This window comes from Cyprinodon tularosa, unplaced genomic scaffold (genome assembly GCF_016077235.1).
Source record: "Cyprinodon tularosa strain WSP-4 unplaced genomic scaffold, ASM1607723v1 ctg124, whole genome shotgun sequence".
NCBI lineage: Eukaryota > Metazoa > Chordata > Actinopteri > Cyprinodontiformes > Cyprinodontidae > Cyprinodon > Cyprinodon tularosa.
In genome coordinates, this window is record NW_024038048.1 from 3,079,587 (window position 1) to 3,097,549 (window position 17,963).

Genomic DNA, 17,963 nt, shown 5'->3' on the forward strand with positions numbered 1-17,963 from the left:
TAACAGCTGCTACACAAGAAAGTCTACATTTAAGTCAACTCTTAAATGGTATGGATAGCAAAAAGTACAGCTGTACAACGCTTCATGGTGATAACCAAGGGGCCATTGCATTGTGTAGGAACCCTGTGAACAGACAGAAATCCAAACACATTGATGTGAAGTATAATTTTATACGTGATGCATTGAGAGAAGGGAAAATAAATGTGGTGTACTGCCCATCTGAAAATATGGTTGCTGATATCTTAACCAAACCCGCACCAAAAGCAAAATTCCTGAAATTCAAAGGATGGTTTTTTGGACATTAAGTATTTGAAAGTAAAGAAGATGAGAACAAGGGAGGGTGTTAGAATATGTTCTCATCTTAACTTGTCTTTGAGTTATTTTGTGTTATGTGTTCATGCATTCTAATTTACATTGAAAGGTACAGTTGTAAGTTCTGCATCCTGTCACTTTCTGTTTATGTGCATGTTGTACTGCTGTTGTCCACTGGGGGCAGTGAGAGCAAGTTTGTGTGTAGGCTGCATTGTTCTAATAAAATAGAAGAAGTGAAGACGTTGATAACTGGAACGCTAGCAATAAAGTGAACACAGCTATCCAACAAAAGAAGTGTGGTTTATTGTCAAACATGAGTACTGAACAAGAAAACGCAACAAGGCAGCTTAAGAGTTTTATTTCTGACATCTTTTCAACATGTTTTCTGTTTTGCTCCACATTGATTGTATATACATATATATGAGTGTCAGCTGCTGATCTCTGAAACAGGTGAGTTCATACGCTTATGCAATAAAGTTAATTTTAGCACATTTTTAATGTAGCTTAATGACTACATTTATGAATTTGACAATGCATATTTTACCAATTATTTTGCTAAAAATAGATGGAGGTTTGGCCTCTCTAGTTTTTAAAGAGAAATTTCCACTGCAGTGTTTGCTGTTACAACAGGGGAAAAAGACAAAGCCAGCAAGAAAAAGTCAGAAAGATGCATCCTCATGGAGAACACATTGGTTCAGCATAAATTCCCATGTGGCAGCAGCATGGGATCCGTTACGCTTTGAACTTTTAATTAGCAGTAAAGTCAGCACATTATCCAGTTATAATCAATGAGGTAACTCTGCTTACACATAGATTTAGTGCCATTAGGGAATTATGTGCTACCAGATTCTCACTCTTCAACTGTAACGTATTTTAAACAATGATGTAAAAAATATATAGACCAAATAGCTTTCACACATGTAGAAAAATTAAAAAGTTCTTATGGCAACAATTGTTTAACCTAATTTAAGCACAAACTAAACCACACTAAGCCAATATCCTCTACTTTTTACAAGGGTTATCATGATACTAGAAAGTCAAACTCAATACCCAGAAAAATATACCTTTTTTAATACTGTATGGGTAAAAAAAGACAAATAAGGGCATAAAAAATATTTTCATTAATATGTTCCACGTGAAATAATTTTCAACAGAATCATAGAAGTTAGTTAAATAAATGTGCAAATAAGTATAAAAGAAATAACTAATCTATGACAATATTCTAAAGTTGTTTGAAGCATTATTCTTTTATTGTTCAAATAATATAGATATCTAAAATAAACCAAAATATAATTATGTTAACAATTGTTTTTAATATCGATACCATACCAAAATTAGCGCTGTATCCAGATACAGCGTTTGAATATCAATACTTTTTGGAGCATGGATATTTTTCATGATCCTACTTAGGAAAATAGAAATATTGACAATAAGAACATTTGGAATATATCAGAGGGACTGATAAAGGAAAATTCCTGTTTTATTTTTTATAATTTAACTGCTGTTAATTACTGTGGTTTATGTATACATACTATTTAAAACAAATAAACCTGCTTTAGGAGAAACCATGGACCTCTGGAAGTTTGCTTTTTCTTTACACAGAGTTGCACTGACTAGAAAAAATATCCATTGGTAATTTGAAATTTAAACATTCAGCTGAATATAGCTTAGATTAAAAAAATCACAAGCATAGGTTTATTTTCCTGCTCTGCAGAAGCAGAGTATGCAATCTTTACATCATCAGCACCACCAACAAATGTAAAAAGTAAATATTTCCCTGAGGGTCATTGGGTCAAAGTGTCTATTAAAGCATTTCTAAAGGAACTGTATCAGAGCAGCAGGATGCACTTCAGTTTCGAAAACTGTGGTCAAACTGTTTTTTATTTTACTTCATTTGCTGACATGGCTCCCCCTGCCTGGTAATGCGGCAGTCACCTGATTCTGGCTGGCTGGAACAGGGATGCATCTTCGAGCCCCATTCCCACAGACTGACACTCTGGGTCTCTGTGCAACACCTTTAACCCCACATTGCTCCCCGTGCGCTGTACAATGGCAGCCCACTGCACCCCAAGGGGATGGGTTAAATGCAGAGATAAATTTCTCCAATGTGAGATCAATAAAATTCAATTATTATTATGTGTCCTTCTTCTTTGTCTTCATCTGACCCTATCTTCAGCATCTTTTTCTCTTCAGGTATATTTTCAAAACATCCTCTGATCCTATCCATCATAAAGAGAAACTCAACATTCTCATCTCTGCTACCTAAACCGTTCATCATTGCTGGTCTCATCACAGGCTTGTACACATTTCCTTTCTTCCTTGCAGATATTCTCCTATCAGACAGAATGTCTGATTCCTTTCTCCAACCATTCCAGCCAGCTTAGAAACACTTCTTTACCTATTTTCCACATTTACCGCCGTTTGCTCCACTTTGGATCCTCTCATTCTCACACAGATCATAATGTCATCTGCAAACATCATAGTCCACTGAGACGCTAACATGGGTAAGGACTAGAAATATTTAAAACCAAAAGAAAAGAAAGCAGTTTAGTCATCACCCATCAACCTAGAAGTGTGTGTATTTCTGGAAGTATTTATTACACATTTATGAACTGTAGCTCATGAGCCAGCAGGACTTGCCAAGATCTACAGCATACACTGGGGGGTTCACAGCCAAGTGTGAAGGGGAAAGGATGGGAATCAGCTCATCCAAGTCTGAGACTATGCTTAGGTGGCTTGTCTCCTTCAGGTCGGAGGAGTGTTCCTGCCTCTAGTTTAAGTATCTTGGGGTCCTGTTCACGAGTGAGGGGAGAAAAGAGCGGGAGGTCGATAGAGGGATGGATGTGGGTGCTGCTATAATGCGGACAATACACCAGGCTATTGTGGTAAAGACAGAGCCGAGCGAAAAGGCAAAGCTCTCCATTTACTGGCTGGTCTACTTTCCTATCCTCACCTATGGTTTTAAAATCTGGATCATGACCCGAAAGAATGAGATCCTGGATATAAGCAGATGAAATGACATTTCCCCTGCAGCGGCTGGGCTCTGCCTTAGAAATAGGGGGAGGAGCTCTGTTGCTTGGACTGATATTTGGATAAAGCCAACATTCAAGTGTTCGCTACAATAACCATTGGTACATTTGGAGAACAAAGTGGGAAGCCTGCAAGCTTTAGCCCTCCATCCTAACTGTGACACATCGGGCTGGGAGGATCATAACATGGGGGTGCTTTGCTGCAGGAGGATGTGGTCCACCTTACAAAATAGATTGCATAATGAACAATAGGATCTCTGAAGTCAGACAGGAATATGGTCAACAAAATCACTTCAGAAAATCTACTGTCCTACCAAGGTCTCATCAATAGACATGGCATTGATTTTAATAACTTTACTAATACTTTGTATTATGCAAATATGGGGAACTGATAGAGACAATCTTAAATAACCAACTACTATTACATAGATCGGTGAATTACAACTCCAGTCCACAAGATCTCCTGCCCTTCACTTCATAGATGCATCCCTGATTCAGCCAACCAGAATCAAATGGCATGCCGAGGAGATAATCAGTCATTTGGTTCAATTTGTTGGAGTAGGGATGTTCCTAAAAGTTACAGGGAAGTAGATCCCAAGGACTGGAGTTAGAGACCGACCGCTGCCATAGATGAATGACTGAAGGTCAAATCCTACCACTGTACCATAGAGTGGTGGTTGCTTTTTTACCAGACCATCTATGGCCAAGCCACCTCAACCCAGTTTTTCATTTTTTCCCCCCTTAAAACGATTTAATCTAAAACCTGCAGATGACCTAATGTCCAGCTCTCCAGCAGATGACAAACAGACCAGTCAGAAATACACTATGTGTGTATATTTAGCCCTAATATCTCTTAAGCTCACATATTTTACATGCCGGATGGCATATTCCATTTTGCATAACAACTCCCCCCCATCCCCTACCTCCTTGGCACGAAAATAGCCCTCCTGTGTGTTCCCTCCTGTAGCGTTCACTCATATCTCTGCACAAACAGCAGCTTGAGTTAATAAAACTGTCCAGTTAAGCCCGGCTTCAAGCCTGAAAGAATTCCTCACATTCTGTAACATCGGAGTCAGTTCGAACTTAACATGCTAACAGCACCAAATTCCCAACCACCAACCCCCCTTTGTAACATTTTTCTTTAACATTACAATAACTAGCGAATATATGAAAAAAGGTTCAATTTATTGAAATTCCATAGGACTTTTCTGGGAAGCAATCACCACAAAACAAACAGAAAATTGTCTCAGAAATCCTCTACTATGATACCATCTAAGAGGTATTACTGTAGATGTGTCCTTCACCCCGCTCATCAACATACTTCTCATTACTCCTAATATGTGCTTTAAAACACAGTTTTATCTATCAGATTTGTTGACGTTCTAAATATGAAACTACTTACAAGCGAGCATAAAAGTCACAAAATTCTTTATAGACTTTGACGTCGCTTTTCCGCCTCTGAGACTTGGACACTGGGACTTCAGCCTCTCCCCCGTCCCCATCCTGAAGCCTCTGGTGGTATCCGTTCATCTCTCTGTGGTGGATGTGGTCCAGGGCTTCGCCATCCTCAGGTATTGAAGGTGGCAGGGCGCGACCGTTCATTTCCACGTTCATCTCCAGCCGACTTATTCCAGGAGACAACCCCGGGGACTCTGAGGTCTGAGCGACTGCTGTCAGCTCTTCCTGTGCTCCAGTTAAAATCCTCTGTGATTGTTTTAAGTGTTGGAGCTGCTTCTCACATAGCAGGAGGGAGAAAGAGACGCAGATCAAACTGTGCTGGGAAATCTCTCCCTCCCTCCCTCCTTCGCTCTCTCTTTCTTTCAAAAACACTGACTCCGTCACTGATGGACTCAACACTCCCTCCTTCCTCTGTTGCCCTTATTACTCTCTTATTCAGTTACACTCCCAGCCTCCCGTCCTGTCAAACCCGCTATCTATTCTTGAACAGGATACTGAAATAAAGAGCCCACCCTGACGCCTGTGGAGACAGAGGTCACCGTGTCATATTGATGTACACAAACACATGTCCTAGTTCAACTTTTTAATTATTTCTTCCTATGATTTACACCTTGAAAGGCTTCAACTGTTTTTATTGTGGCTTTTAGGCGTTTGAGCTCTCTTGAAGAAGTCATGCAGAATAATAAACACAATGTCCATAATTCAGAAACTGACAAAAAAAGAAAGTAGAGCAAACCAAAAACTACATTTGTGACATCATCCGTCCATTTTCAACAAACCAAAAACTGCTGAAAGTGGTTGAGCAATGCGAGACGAATTCAGTCAACAGGCTTGGTTAAGAAAAATACTGAAAATTTGAACTTTATGTTCACCTTTTTTAATAACTGAAACCAATGCTAAGAATTCCCTTAATGTGCTTAGTTAGGAGCTATTTATTTCCAGCTTGTAAGGAGCGAGGCTGACCCTTGGACACAAGTTTAACTTGAATGCAAGTCTTAAACCTAAACAGTAAAACTATTTGGATCAATTATAAAATATTCTAATCCCTCAAAATCCCTCAATGGCCTTAGTATGGACATTCCTCCAAACCCTAATTCTGCCTCGTTTATGGGGGGGGGGGGGGGGGGGGGGGGGGGGGGGTGGATAGCTCCTAATGTGGTTGCACTCAAACTGGCTCCAAAATTCAGCCACCAGGCCAGATCCGGAAATAATCTCTAGTGAGACAAACAACTTTGACAATCAAACGGCGAAGCAGCTGCTGCTTTATTACAGCAGAACGAAGGATTTATTAATGAGTGTGGGAGTCTACGTCATGGTGTGCAAGCCCTGTGTGTGTCTGTCCAGCTGAGCCATGTCTCTATGAAGTAGTCTTCCTGACTCCACTCTACAAATAGATGTTCATTGGAGCCTCAACTCCAAACTAGGTGATTGCAGCTGCTAGTTTGTGTATATATGTGTCTCTGTGTGTGTGGAAGTTTGTATACAGAAAGAGAGAGAGACATCTCTGTCTTCTTTGAATGGAGCCACTTAACTGCACCTAAAGATCTATTTTTCTACTTCTTTTTAAACATAAATATTTCCAATCTTGGGGATATTATTGTTTTTTTGAACATAATCAGAGATGTCATTGTTCTCTATTCAGAGTAGGGATGTTTAAAAAAAAAAAAAAATAAAACGTACATGAGCTCATGGTCTGCCTTAATGCCTTACGGTCATGCCAATTTTGGTCGGTTATAGGGACATCGTGCAGCATTTTCTCTTTTCTAAAATCAATGACTGCATTTAAATGTGTGATTATTGGCGTATCATTACCTCCACTATTAATCAGAGACATTTTCCTTTATTTCAGTTTATACGTAAAGCTGGTCACCCGTCTGCCATCTTCAAAGTATAGATGCCAGCAAGGGATAAGAACTACTTACGTTCAGAATACTGCCCCTGCTGGCAGTGACGAAGATCATTAGGAGATGTTAACCCAACAACTGAAACTGTTAGACTGTTATTGATGATGTATGAGTCTATCCATCCATTATCTGACACACTTTAACCCGAGTGGGGTCGCGATATCTCCAGCTGTCTATTGGCGGGAGGCGGGGTACAACCTGGACAGGTCAGGGTGCAGGGCAACACAGAGACAAACAGGACAAACAACCATTCACACACACACTCACAGAGAATTTAGAGAAGCCAATTAACCTTTACAAGAAAATTTGAAAGACAATTTACCTTTACTGCCAATTAACAGTCATGTGTACCTGCTCCATGCAGAAAGACCTTGGGCCGGGAAACCAACCCCGATCCTTCTTGCTGCAAGGCAGCAATGCTACCAACTCCGCCACTGAGCAGCCACTGTGCGCGTCTATTAAACCCTCATATTACCTGCCTGTTGTGTGACAGAACTAATGTTTCCCCAAGTTGTGAGTTTATGTGATTAGGCCAGTTGTTCTGTCAGGATAAAAGGTCAGCTTCATTATGTATGTGGTAAAGATTTGGGAATGCAATGAGAGCGGTGTCCTTGATCTAAGAACAAAGAGTAATATTTAATATAGGCTGGAGCCATGGATGTCTTCTTATCTGCAAATGTGTATGATGAAATGATGTGATAATGTGGCATACTTGAGATGTATAAAATGCTTCTCTAACTGTGATTTGAGGCCACTTCATGAGAGGTGAGCCTGGTTGGGTTGGTAAGCAGCTGCCTTCTGTAACTCAAAGCAACTCCTCTGATCTGAGTAAAGTGACAATTTCTGTCAAAATCTGTTGTCATGTCTCATGGTTATTTAGTTCATATACATTATGAAGTGTTATTTAATGAGTTTGTCCCGAGTGATCTCTTTTCAGGAAAAGCACCAGAGAGACAAAGCTTCAAGGTGTAAACACAGAGATTTCGATAACAAGGACTGTACAAAATGGTTTCACCATCTCCAAGGAAGAGAAAAAAAGGAAGTTAAATGACAACAAAACCAGAGACTTAAAAAAAAAAAAAAGATGAAATTCAGGCAAGCTTTTTCCAGATTGAGCTGATGAAGTATGAAGATTTTAAAAGGATTTCTCCTTGACTAGTAAGTTAACTGAATTGCCTAAATCGGCATAAAGCTAACCTTTTCCATTCTGTTTAATTGGACAGTGTTGCTTGTTACCATAGCAAATTTATGCCTATCACACCAATCATATTGGTAGCTGTATTTTTATTAACTTTCAAAGCGGCAGTGAATGCCGCCAGTTTGTAGAGACTTCACTTATCTCTGTTTGAAATGGTTTTCTCTGCGTTGTTGAGGCTTTCAGAAGTTACCCTTGCTGCAATACATGTTTAAGGCAGTGAAACACTGGGGGCCGGATTTATCAAGATCCAATTTTGCGTGCAGTAATTTGCACTCGCAAACTGGAATTTTGCGCAAGGGGCTGAACCATGGTTTGCGGGTGATTTAACAAGAGCGATTGCGTAACTGGTGGCAGGTGCAAAACTGTTGGAGAAACCCTATTTAAATGATGGTTTTGCGCGTTTTGTGGTTTGCGGCATGGTGAGTTTGGACAGCAGAAGGCGCAAAAGAAAATTCGACCCCATGGAAATGGAGGTGTTGGTGGATGAAGCCAACAAACATTTAAGTGAGCTACAGCAAAAAAGTGTGACTGTCACACAGAGGAACGCTATATGTGAACAAATCTGTAATAAAGTAAACGCTGTTGGTGAAACCTTGCGAACAGTGGATGAAGTAAAAAGAAGATACCAGGATATTAGAAGGCGAACCAAAGAAAAACTGGCATATAACAAAACATCTGCGAACAAAACAGGAGGGGGCACAGTAGATGAGATGCCTCTGACCAGCATTGAGGAACAAGTACAGCTGACGCTCTGTGAGGAGCAAATCACTGGATTTGCAGCTCCAAAATGGCAATGCTGGATAAACGATATGTTTTGATGATCGTTTTCTCGTTCATTCCAAAAATATTCAGTCGGAGTGAAAAAATGCGTTCTCTGCGTCTCCTTGCTTCATTTCGATGTCTCCTTCTTGCGACAATAACCGCTGCCATGTGTGCGCAATTACGCATACAGACCATTTGCACCTTCTTTTGAAACGTGTTAAATATAGAGTCAGATACCGTTAGCAAAATTGCTTTCAGGTTTGATAAATCACTTTGCGAGTGCTAAATTAATATATTTACATGTTCTCCTCCCACAAGACGCACTTTTGCGTGTAAACGCCCCATATTGCATATTCATTGCAGAAAAAGTACTAAATGGATAAGAGGCGCTATTTAGCACGTTTTAAAGACCAAATCCTTTTAGCACGCTGTTGATAGATCAGTTTGTACATTTTTTAGCGTGCGCAGTGAAATAGCTCACGTTTTTATACACGCAAACCTTTGATAGATCCGGCCCTGGGTATAGCAGAGCCGTTGAATAGTTGGGTTTTACCAGCGGAAGACCAAGAAAGTTAGGTTGCTAGGGCGTCCAGTAGTTCGGTGTAAGATTTTTTTTTCGATGGCAATGCCAGCATGCATAACTAACTTCCGTCGAACTACTGAAGCTCTGTGCCTTGCCTTTGCTCTTTGAAATGTTGCCCATTGTAGCCAGTGGAGCTGTTAGAACTCTCTTATCCTGGGGTTTAGTCTTGGTTTGAGTGAAATACCCCTATTTCACCACTAGATGACAGTAATCCTTCCACATTATCCCTTCCATAATGATTTGATTTGTCCTTTACTTTGAGGTCAGAATGATGATACGAAAAAAGTAAAAAAAATCATAAAGAGTTGAGAGCCCGGCTGACTAAAACATCCTGAAACATATATGGAGACTCAAACATATACATCCACTAATCTACTACTTAGGTAAATTATACAGAGCATGATGTAGAGAAACCACAGCTGTAACAGTGAGCTAGAATCCTGCATAACGTTATTTAGAATTACTTACTTAAATCAGCCTGTTTGAAGGCACAGACCCAGCTTCTCATAACTTTTAATACATTCAATATTTGTTTTATTTTTAGCAGGGGGACATCAGCAGCTTAAGCTTTACTCTAAGTCGTGTTAAAGATTAAATCCTCTCTGGATGTTCAGACCGCAAAAATAATAATATCTAAAAAATCCTGTGACACCAGAAAGATGCTGATATGAAACTGGCCCAAATGGACAATCAAAGCGCTTTCAAGTTTGATCTGTTTGACCAAAATGATAAAAAGGATGTTTGGAGGAATCAAGGTGGCACTTTAAAGCTCGGTAATAGCAGCATCGTGTTAAAGTTTTTCAGCATTGTTATATAGAAGTTGAAGTTTCTCTAAATATATTCTCAAAATAAACTCAGATGAAATTCTCCCTGTGCATGCGTGGGTTCTCTCCAAAATAAATTCATAATATAAATACAATCTTATTTTATTATATTATTATGATATAAAATCATATTTCTAATCAGGCATTTTTATCCTCTTTTATCATTTTTGGTTCCTTTATCACTCCGCTGTACTATTTTCACATCTGCTGCACTCTTCTGCCACTGAAACGTCGAATAAATCTAATAAAAATAGGCTCCATTAACTTGTTTTTTGAATGAAAGAATTGAAGAATAACTAAAGTGTCATTCCATCACTATCCTTAACAAAAACCCATCTGGTTTGTTAAAACCCCAAAACAAATACCAGATTTACACTATGGATAAGTGTATGCAAACCTCGACAGCCATCTTCTCACTATGTAACAAACACAGACTCCACTAAAAGTCAAAATGGTTTGTAACTGAGAACAAGTTGAGTGATGAGGATACAATGGAAAGAGGGTGGGGGCTCAACAGGAAGTTCTCCTCTTGATTACTGTAGAGTGACAGAGTACAGCGCTCCACCCTGAAATCTCCAAAGCTCCAGAAGCACTCCGTTCACTAATGTCCATCCTGAGTCGATAAACCGTGTTGTTCGTGTGGATTTTCTCACATCAGTGCCAGCCCTGTTTACGATAGAGTGTAAAATAACTTTAAACAGCCCCATTCTGAAAGGCTGAATCAGCAGTCACATCAACCAGAGGCTCGCTGAAGGTATTCCCCACACAGATGTGGTCATTACTAAAATAACTGTTTAGAGGAATTAAGAAACACGCACAAGACAATGCAGTTTGATGGTGAGCTGAACTGAAGAAATCCATATTAGTGTTTGGGTCTGAGGCATGCAGGCCATCAAATGGATTGCACATCTTTGTGACGTCCTACATGGGGTTACTCAAAGCTCACTAAGTTTCCCTGCTTTGCGGGTTGTTTGAAACACTTGTTTGTGTCTTGGATATCTAATAAACACTCCATAGAGCTTAAGGCAAACAATGAGACGCCATACGTGTGTGATATGGAGATACAGAGAGATATGTTGTTCAACTTTGGCTTCAAAAAAAGCTCCAGCAACTAGCAGAAACGCCTTTTTGGGAGTTCCCTCTTAAAGGGGTCATAGAATGCAAAACCAAGTTTACATTGTGATAGATGAATAACGATAGCTCAGTGGGTAAAACGGACGTACAGAGAAGTTCAAACCCCATCAACAAATCGTGTCTCCGCAAATCTCACAATTCTAAACTTCCACCATAAAGTGGGCGCATCCAAAAGAAGCACTGGCCTCAACTCGGAGATGTTGCCTTATATGGTTCTGGCCAGTACTTTTGTCACGCCCCGAAATTGACATACAGGACAGCCCACTGGTTCCGAGTGGATCATCTAAATAAGTGTTCCTCCCAATTGTCAATCATTCTGGTGATATATTTACTAAGGCCGTTCTGCTTGCTCATCTCGTTAATTATCTCTTTCTCTCTCGTATATCTGTGATGAGCGACGGTTTCAGACAGTCATTGAAGCTCACCTTTCTCACCCAGGTTTGTTTGAAAATGGCAGAGGGTCGTAAGAGAAAGTGTCTTGCAAGTGTATGAGAAGAAAAGAAAGGCCTCAGAAGGGGCAGATATATCCCAGAATGCTTTGCACGGGAGCTATCCTCGCAAAGCATTATAGGATTATGACCCGCTGTTGCCATAGGCTCTCACTATCCGACGGTGGCGTTTAATTACAAGGATGGCGCAGGTACCGCGTGGTGGAGAAGGAGTTACGTGACCAACACTCTATATATAGTGCTTGAGGGATTTAGTGGTTAGAGCGGATGTTCGGGCACAGTAAACGGCTGGTTATACTCCAGCAGCAGTGTGTTGCACTGAGTTACTGAAGCGTGGTCTGCACTATGTTATTAGGGACAATCACGAACTAGCTGTGGGTCTAGACAGTGCTGAGGCGGTGAGGAAGTAGGGGCAAGTTTACGCGACAACGGAGGGACATGAGGGCAAAAAAGAGTGCGGATCCAGATGGAAAAAGGGTCCCAGCGTTCTCACACACCTCGCTCTTCTAGATGATCAATCTTCATGAGTCATTTTACACAATTGTGGTAATACAAACAAAACAAGACAGTAAAGTACCAAACAGGAAATACAGATAGTGTAGAAAGGATGTAGATTTGACCAATCAGAGGCCTACTGACTGTGGAACTGTCTGCGGTCACCTACAACTTGGGAGAGGTGTACCAGAGTCTGTGCAGAAGGGGTGGGGGCATATTTGCATTATTTGCGACACACACGCAGACAACCTGGTTTCTGAGTATAAATCAGCCTAAGGTTTGCATGAGCTACGAGAACAGCAACTTTTAAACAGAGCGTGCACGAGGAGAAATGGCCTCATGCATGCTCTCGCATGCGTTTATTAGGTGTTCCCTCTTGGGAGTGGGTACACGGTTGTGCATGTGCCTTTTTTTTTAAAGTGGAGAGGGTGGGTCTTTTAAAAAAATGCGAAAATCCTCCACAATAGCTTTAAGGGTAGGCTTTTGAGACTTCCTTATGCAATCCTTAATAGTCAGCAGAGGTCAAAGGTGAGGTCATCTATACCGCATTTTGGAAATGAGTTTGGTAATATATATTTTTTGGTATTTATCAGCTGCACACGCACGGTAAAAGAAGAAAAAGTTGAAGAAATATGATTAGTCTGTAAATCTACTGGTTTGATTTCACTAAAGCAAGTTTGACTCCAGGATATTTCATGTTTTGTCTTGTTAACTTTTTCTGAACTTCAGGCCTGCAAAGTTGCTAAAAAATGTAGAGACAATAAAACTTTTAGTACTTTGGAAAGAAGCCAATACTTCTTCAAACATTCATGATTTAGGATACAAAGCCTATAAAGTTTGAACTCTTATACAGCCTGCATCTAAATCAAGGCAAACATTCCTTAGACAAACAGCTGAAATTGTAAAAATCTATTTTACAATTTTGGTATAATTACTGCTCTAAGTGGCTAAAGGCACGTTTTAAACTTTCTACACTCCAGTTAAAGATTAACCAATTAGCTGACGAATATTTCAACAATCGATTAATCATGATTAATTTTTTCAGTCCTAGTTTCATGCAAAGCAAATTAAACTTCTATCTATTGAAACTCTGTAAAATAACAACATTTTAAACATGTATCTCAAGTTATTTTCAAGTATTAATGTATAATACCGGGCTCTGAATAAGTCTATACTCAGTTCTTATATGAAATCTTGTGTTTTTAATATGTTTTAATATGCCGCACTTTTTAGTTTTTCATTTCAATTGAGAGAAATATATATTAAAACAAAATTAAACTATTTTATCAAGATGTCAGGTGTCTTAAAAAATCATTATATATGAAATGTGAACATTTTTTCTTTATTAAATGAAAATGACTTTAATGAAACTTTATGTATTGTCCAAGTTTCAGGTCACTGAGTATATTTCCCTAAATATATAAGCAAAACTTCAGCTAAATGCCAAAAATGTAAACCAGGGAATAATGAATAAATTGTACTGAAGCTATTTATAAATAATTCAAGACTTAATATTGTTTTTCTACTACAGAAAATCGATCTCATCAAAACATCTTTACACGTATATGCTCTAATTTCATAGAAGAGTATACATTGGAGTCATTGAACAATTTCCTATCACAGCGCAACAATCGTCTCAAAACAAACCAGCTGAAATATGTCAGAAAGAAGCTCTTATTAAACTGTCTTATGATCTTTGTGGATTTGTTTGTGGTTACAGCAAAGATCCACAGCCCTCTCAGCTAAAGGCACACAAATCAAACACACCCAAGTCACACACCTGTTCTTACAGAGTCAACAACAACCATGGCAACGCAGACATGAGAGCCGCTGGGGAAAAACGTTTTCTTCCTTTGGCAGAGCATCAAGTGCATTAACACGAATGCAGGGAAACGCAGCTACACAACCGTATAAAACTGAGTCACACTGAAGCAGAGTCTGCATGGGCAAACAGAACACATGACTAAGGTTTCTATTGTTCTGCACAATTAGACTCAGGGGACATTTTGACCTGCACTCAACGGTCCAACTCCACTTCATTTCCAGGGAAGGAAAAAGGATAACAGCATGTCTCATTTTGGATTGTTTTCATCCCTGTTAAGGATCTTTTTAACCTTTGTTTTTTAAACCTACTTCAAATCAGAAATGCCTTAAACTAGAGTGTGAAATGGTGTATTTTTAAATCCTGGACAAATAGTGCTTTTAAAAACGTTCATATACCTTTAAATTGGAGATTTCTGTACCATTTAAGTCACAGATTTTATTAAGAATTAACAAAACAGTCTTAAAGCATTGCATCATTATAAAATGTTAGAAATGAAAAAGTGTGCAATTGTTTTCAGTCTCAGATACCCTAAAAAAAAAAAAACAAGTGCAGCTGGTTTCCGTCAAAAGTGAGTCCTCAACTTTTATATCTCATATATAACCAGATATTTTATGGAGGAAAAATTGTTTTTTTTTTTTAGAGAAAATGAGTAAAGAAAAGTCTTCTTTAAGGCCAATCAACACAGCAGACGAGTTGGGGAGAAAATCATTGAGAAAATGGAGCACAGCTTGGCACCACTGCATACCTACCAACACATTTCTACACAGCTGATAGACCAGGCAGCCATGATGGCGACTTGATGGCGTCGGGTGTAGGAGTTTGCCCTGAAATCGTAGGGTTGACAGCTCTTCCCTAAGGGAGTGAATCACCAGCTTTATCACAACATGATGTCATATCAACTTGTTAGGATGCTGATATGGTGTTAGCCTATATCAGAAAGTTTTTCACAATACGATTTTCCTCAGTTCAATTATCAAGTTTGTGATTGATAGGATGCAATATCATCTAACCAACTACCACAGTTATATAGATTGATATTTACTCCCAAAGAAGAAATTCAAATGTGTACTGACAATTTCATTTCTGAGCTCTTACAGGCATGAGGTATTTATTCAAACATGGCATCTTCTAATAATACTACACTCTTATGCATTGCAAATTTTAGAATAAAATCTTAAAGATCATTCCCTAAAGAAAAATCTAGCAGAACAGCCTCTTACAGGAACACACTGCAAAAATTTTGAATCTTAATAAGTAATTTTCTCTTAAAATAAGTGCATTTTGTCTTGAATTGAGGAGGTAAGTGAGACACTTTGCCGATGGAACAAGACAATTTACATTTAAAATAAGAAAAAAACAACTGCATTGTCTTATTACAAGTGCATATTATCTAATTATCTTATATTTCCAGATTGTTTTTGCAGTGCAGCTCCAACAAAATAGTTTGGACCAAAGTATAATCTATCCTGACAACAGCGTTAAATAAATCTAAGGGAAAAACTGTGGCAAGAATTGGAAATCTATCATCAAACATGCTCCCCTATAATGTGACGGAGAGTGGGCTGTTTTGAAAAGATGACTTTTTAGCTTTTAGATGTGAAAAGTTGAAAGGGATCAAGGGCCAGTAGAGGGCGCCTTGATTTAGAAGTAAATAAATAAATAAAAATCAAATTATAAAACTGAAATATTTCAAAATATACTAATATATCTTTTAGATGTCCAAGATAAATAGTTTATCTTTAATGACGAGTAAAGTTGTTTTGTTCTTCGTCTGATTGGTGACATATTTCCTAAACTCAACAGATGGACCAAAAATAAAGATGTGTTAATGCAAAATAAAAATGGGCAAATAAACCATTTGACGGGATCTCTGTGCATATTGTTATTACCAGCCTGTCACAGAGGCACAGTTTGCCTATTTTGGCAAATATTAGATATTACTTTGCAACAGTTTAAAACATCTTTGTATCTTGATACCATTAACCAGTCCACACCAAAAGCTCTTCCCTTTAACAGGCTGCATACTATTTTTAAAAGATATTTTGATTGTAGATGTTAAAACCCTACTTTTGATAATCTTAGCATTCCTAACAGCTTTCTCACGCTATCTTTAAAAGAAAACACACAGCTTATCGTTGCATACGAAGCGAATGCAAGAGTGATCATTAAAGAATTATTCAGGGGTGAACCGGGGACACCTCTGGAGAAGGAGCTCCTTTCTGCTCACATTCCTGACATTACAACATTCCTCAAGCCTTCAGGATCTCTCGCTCACAGAGGGATAAATAGGTGTGGTGAAAGGTGTGGGGTGGGGTGGGGGGTATTCACAAAGTAGAGAACATCAGTGAGAGGCTGATCTTATCATGTTGTGAAACAAACATTGCAAAATCCTGCTGACTCGGTTCAGCTCCACTGGGGAGAGCTCATCCATCAGGAGTGTTTACTGATCAACCCACCCAGGTATCAACCGCTCTGATCAACATTAGATGCTAAAGGTTAAGACTTCTCTTCAAAGATGAGTCAGCGATGAAAACAAAAATACTTGCTTGGTTCCAGGTACTTAGATTCACTTCCACACAGAAAGCCTATTTCTTTATCCTCAGCTACCACAGCATACATGTCAGATTAAATAAAACTGCTTATACATTAGTAATAGTAACAAAGAGTTACTTTATTGTATCTCTTATACTATATCCGTTGGTTGTGTTGTTCTTTTTACATCTCATTACAGGTGATGAAGCAGACTGAAGGTGCTTTATCGTTATCTCCATTTTATTTTCTCCTTCTTTCATCTTTTCTCCTTTTTTTGTTTCTCCTTTCCTGTTCTACCTACATTGCAGTGTCCATATAATCTGCAATGCTCACTTAATGAATCATAATAAAGCAAATTCTATGCATAAATCAAGCGGAACACTATGGCGAAAGCCGTACTACTCCACTTGTGATAGCAAAATCTGTTGGGCTCTTTTTGGCATCAAGACATTTATTCTTATTTCCACATTGCCAGACATGACAGCGTAAAAAAAATAAAATAAAAATAATTAGACTTATTTGCAGAGTGAAACATGCTCAAACTAATCACAAGAAAGGTGATGATTAAGAGGTCAAATCAGAGTAGAACAGAGATTTATCTGACATTTGGGGGAAACTAAGAGAAAAACAAAACAAAGAAAACACCACTTCAATCTGAACTGGTCAGTACCCAGTAACAAGAACAACCAGGCTCTAAAAAAAGTTTGCTTTCATTTCACTTCTGGTTAAAAGAACCAATCTAATTTTGGTAATGTAACCAATATAGATTGGTCATTTTGACCAAAATATTGATTAATTAGTGCAACAGTATTGGAAGCCTGAACCAGAGCTTCAACCAACAACCCTTTGGTTGCACGGTAAACTCCTTTTATTGTCCCACAATGGGGAAATTCACTCTCTGCATTTTAACCCACCCCCTTGGGGAGCAGTGGGCTGCCATTGTGTGGCGCCTGGGGAGCAGTGCAGGGTTAAGGGTCTTGCTCAGAGACCCAGAGTGCAGGCTGTGGGAATCGACCGGGTACTTGCAACCTTCTAAGAGCACAGGCACATTGCTCTAACCACTAGGCCAACACTCCTGCATCCAACACCACTGCTATCCTAATACTTTTAGGAATCTATTAATAATTAAAACTAATCGTAAAACCAAGGTTAAAGCTCTGCATGCTGCACATGTACACATCACTGTAATTGTTCTCTAGGTCCATAACTATTAAAAACTACACTTGACTACGGCTACAGTCAGATTAGTAAACCATCAGTTACTATTTTTATTGGTTGTTTGGTTAACCAAATAAATTGGTTGATCTGAAACCAGCGGCTTGATCAGTTTCTGACCAATATATTGGTTGATTAAACCAAATTGATTTAACCAACTAGATTGGTTGTTTTTCCAACCAATTAATTTTTAGAGTGTTGGTAGGAGGAAAAGTTGAAGTTCTTTCTATGGCTGGATGGAGA

General features: G+C 38.9%; 1 protein-coding gene across 6 annotated transcripts in view; it reads right to left on the minus strand.

Moving 5' to 3' along the window:
• LOC119777491 (LIM and senescent cell antigen-like-containing domain protein 1) overlaps nt 1-17,963 on the minus strand; it is a 54,492-nt gene that overhangs the window by 22,884 nt on the left and 13,645 nt on the right. For 2 of the 6 annotated variants that reach the window (XM_038276383.1, XM_038276385.1), the window contains exon 1: nt 4,744-5,193. The exons of 2 other annotated variants lie outside the window; for them this stretch is intronic. In XM_038276383.1, coding sequence (XP_038132311.1) covers nt 4,744-4,955 — 212 coding nt within the window. In that variant the 5' untranslated portion in view covers nt 4,956-5,193. Of the gene's footprint in view, nt 1-4,743; nt 5,194-17,963 lie in introns of those variants that run through there. 2 more of the 6 variants (XM_038276386.1, XM_038276382.1) reach the window with 1 other exon arrangement.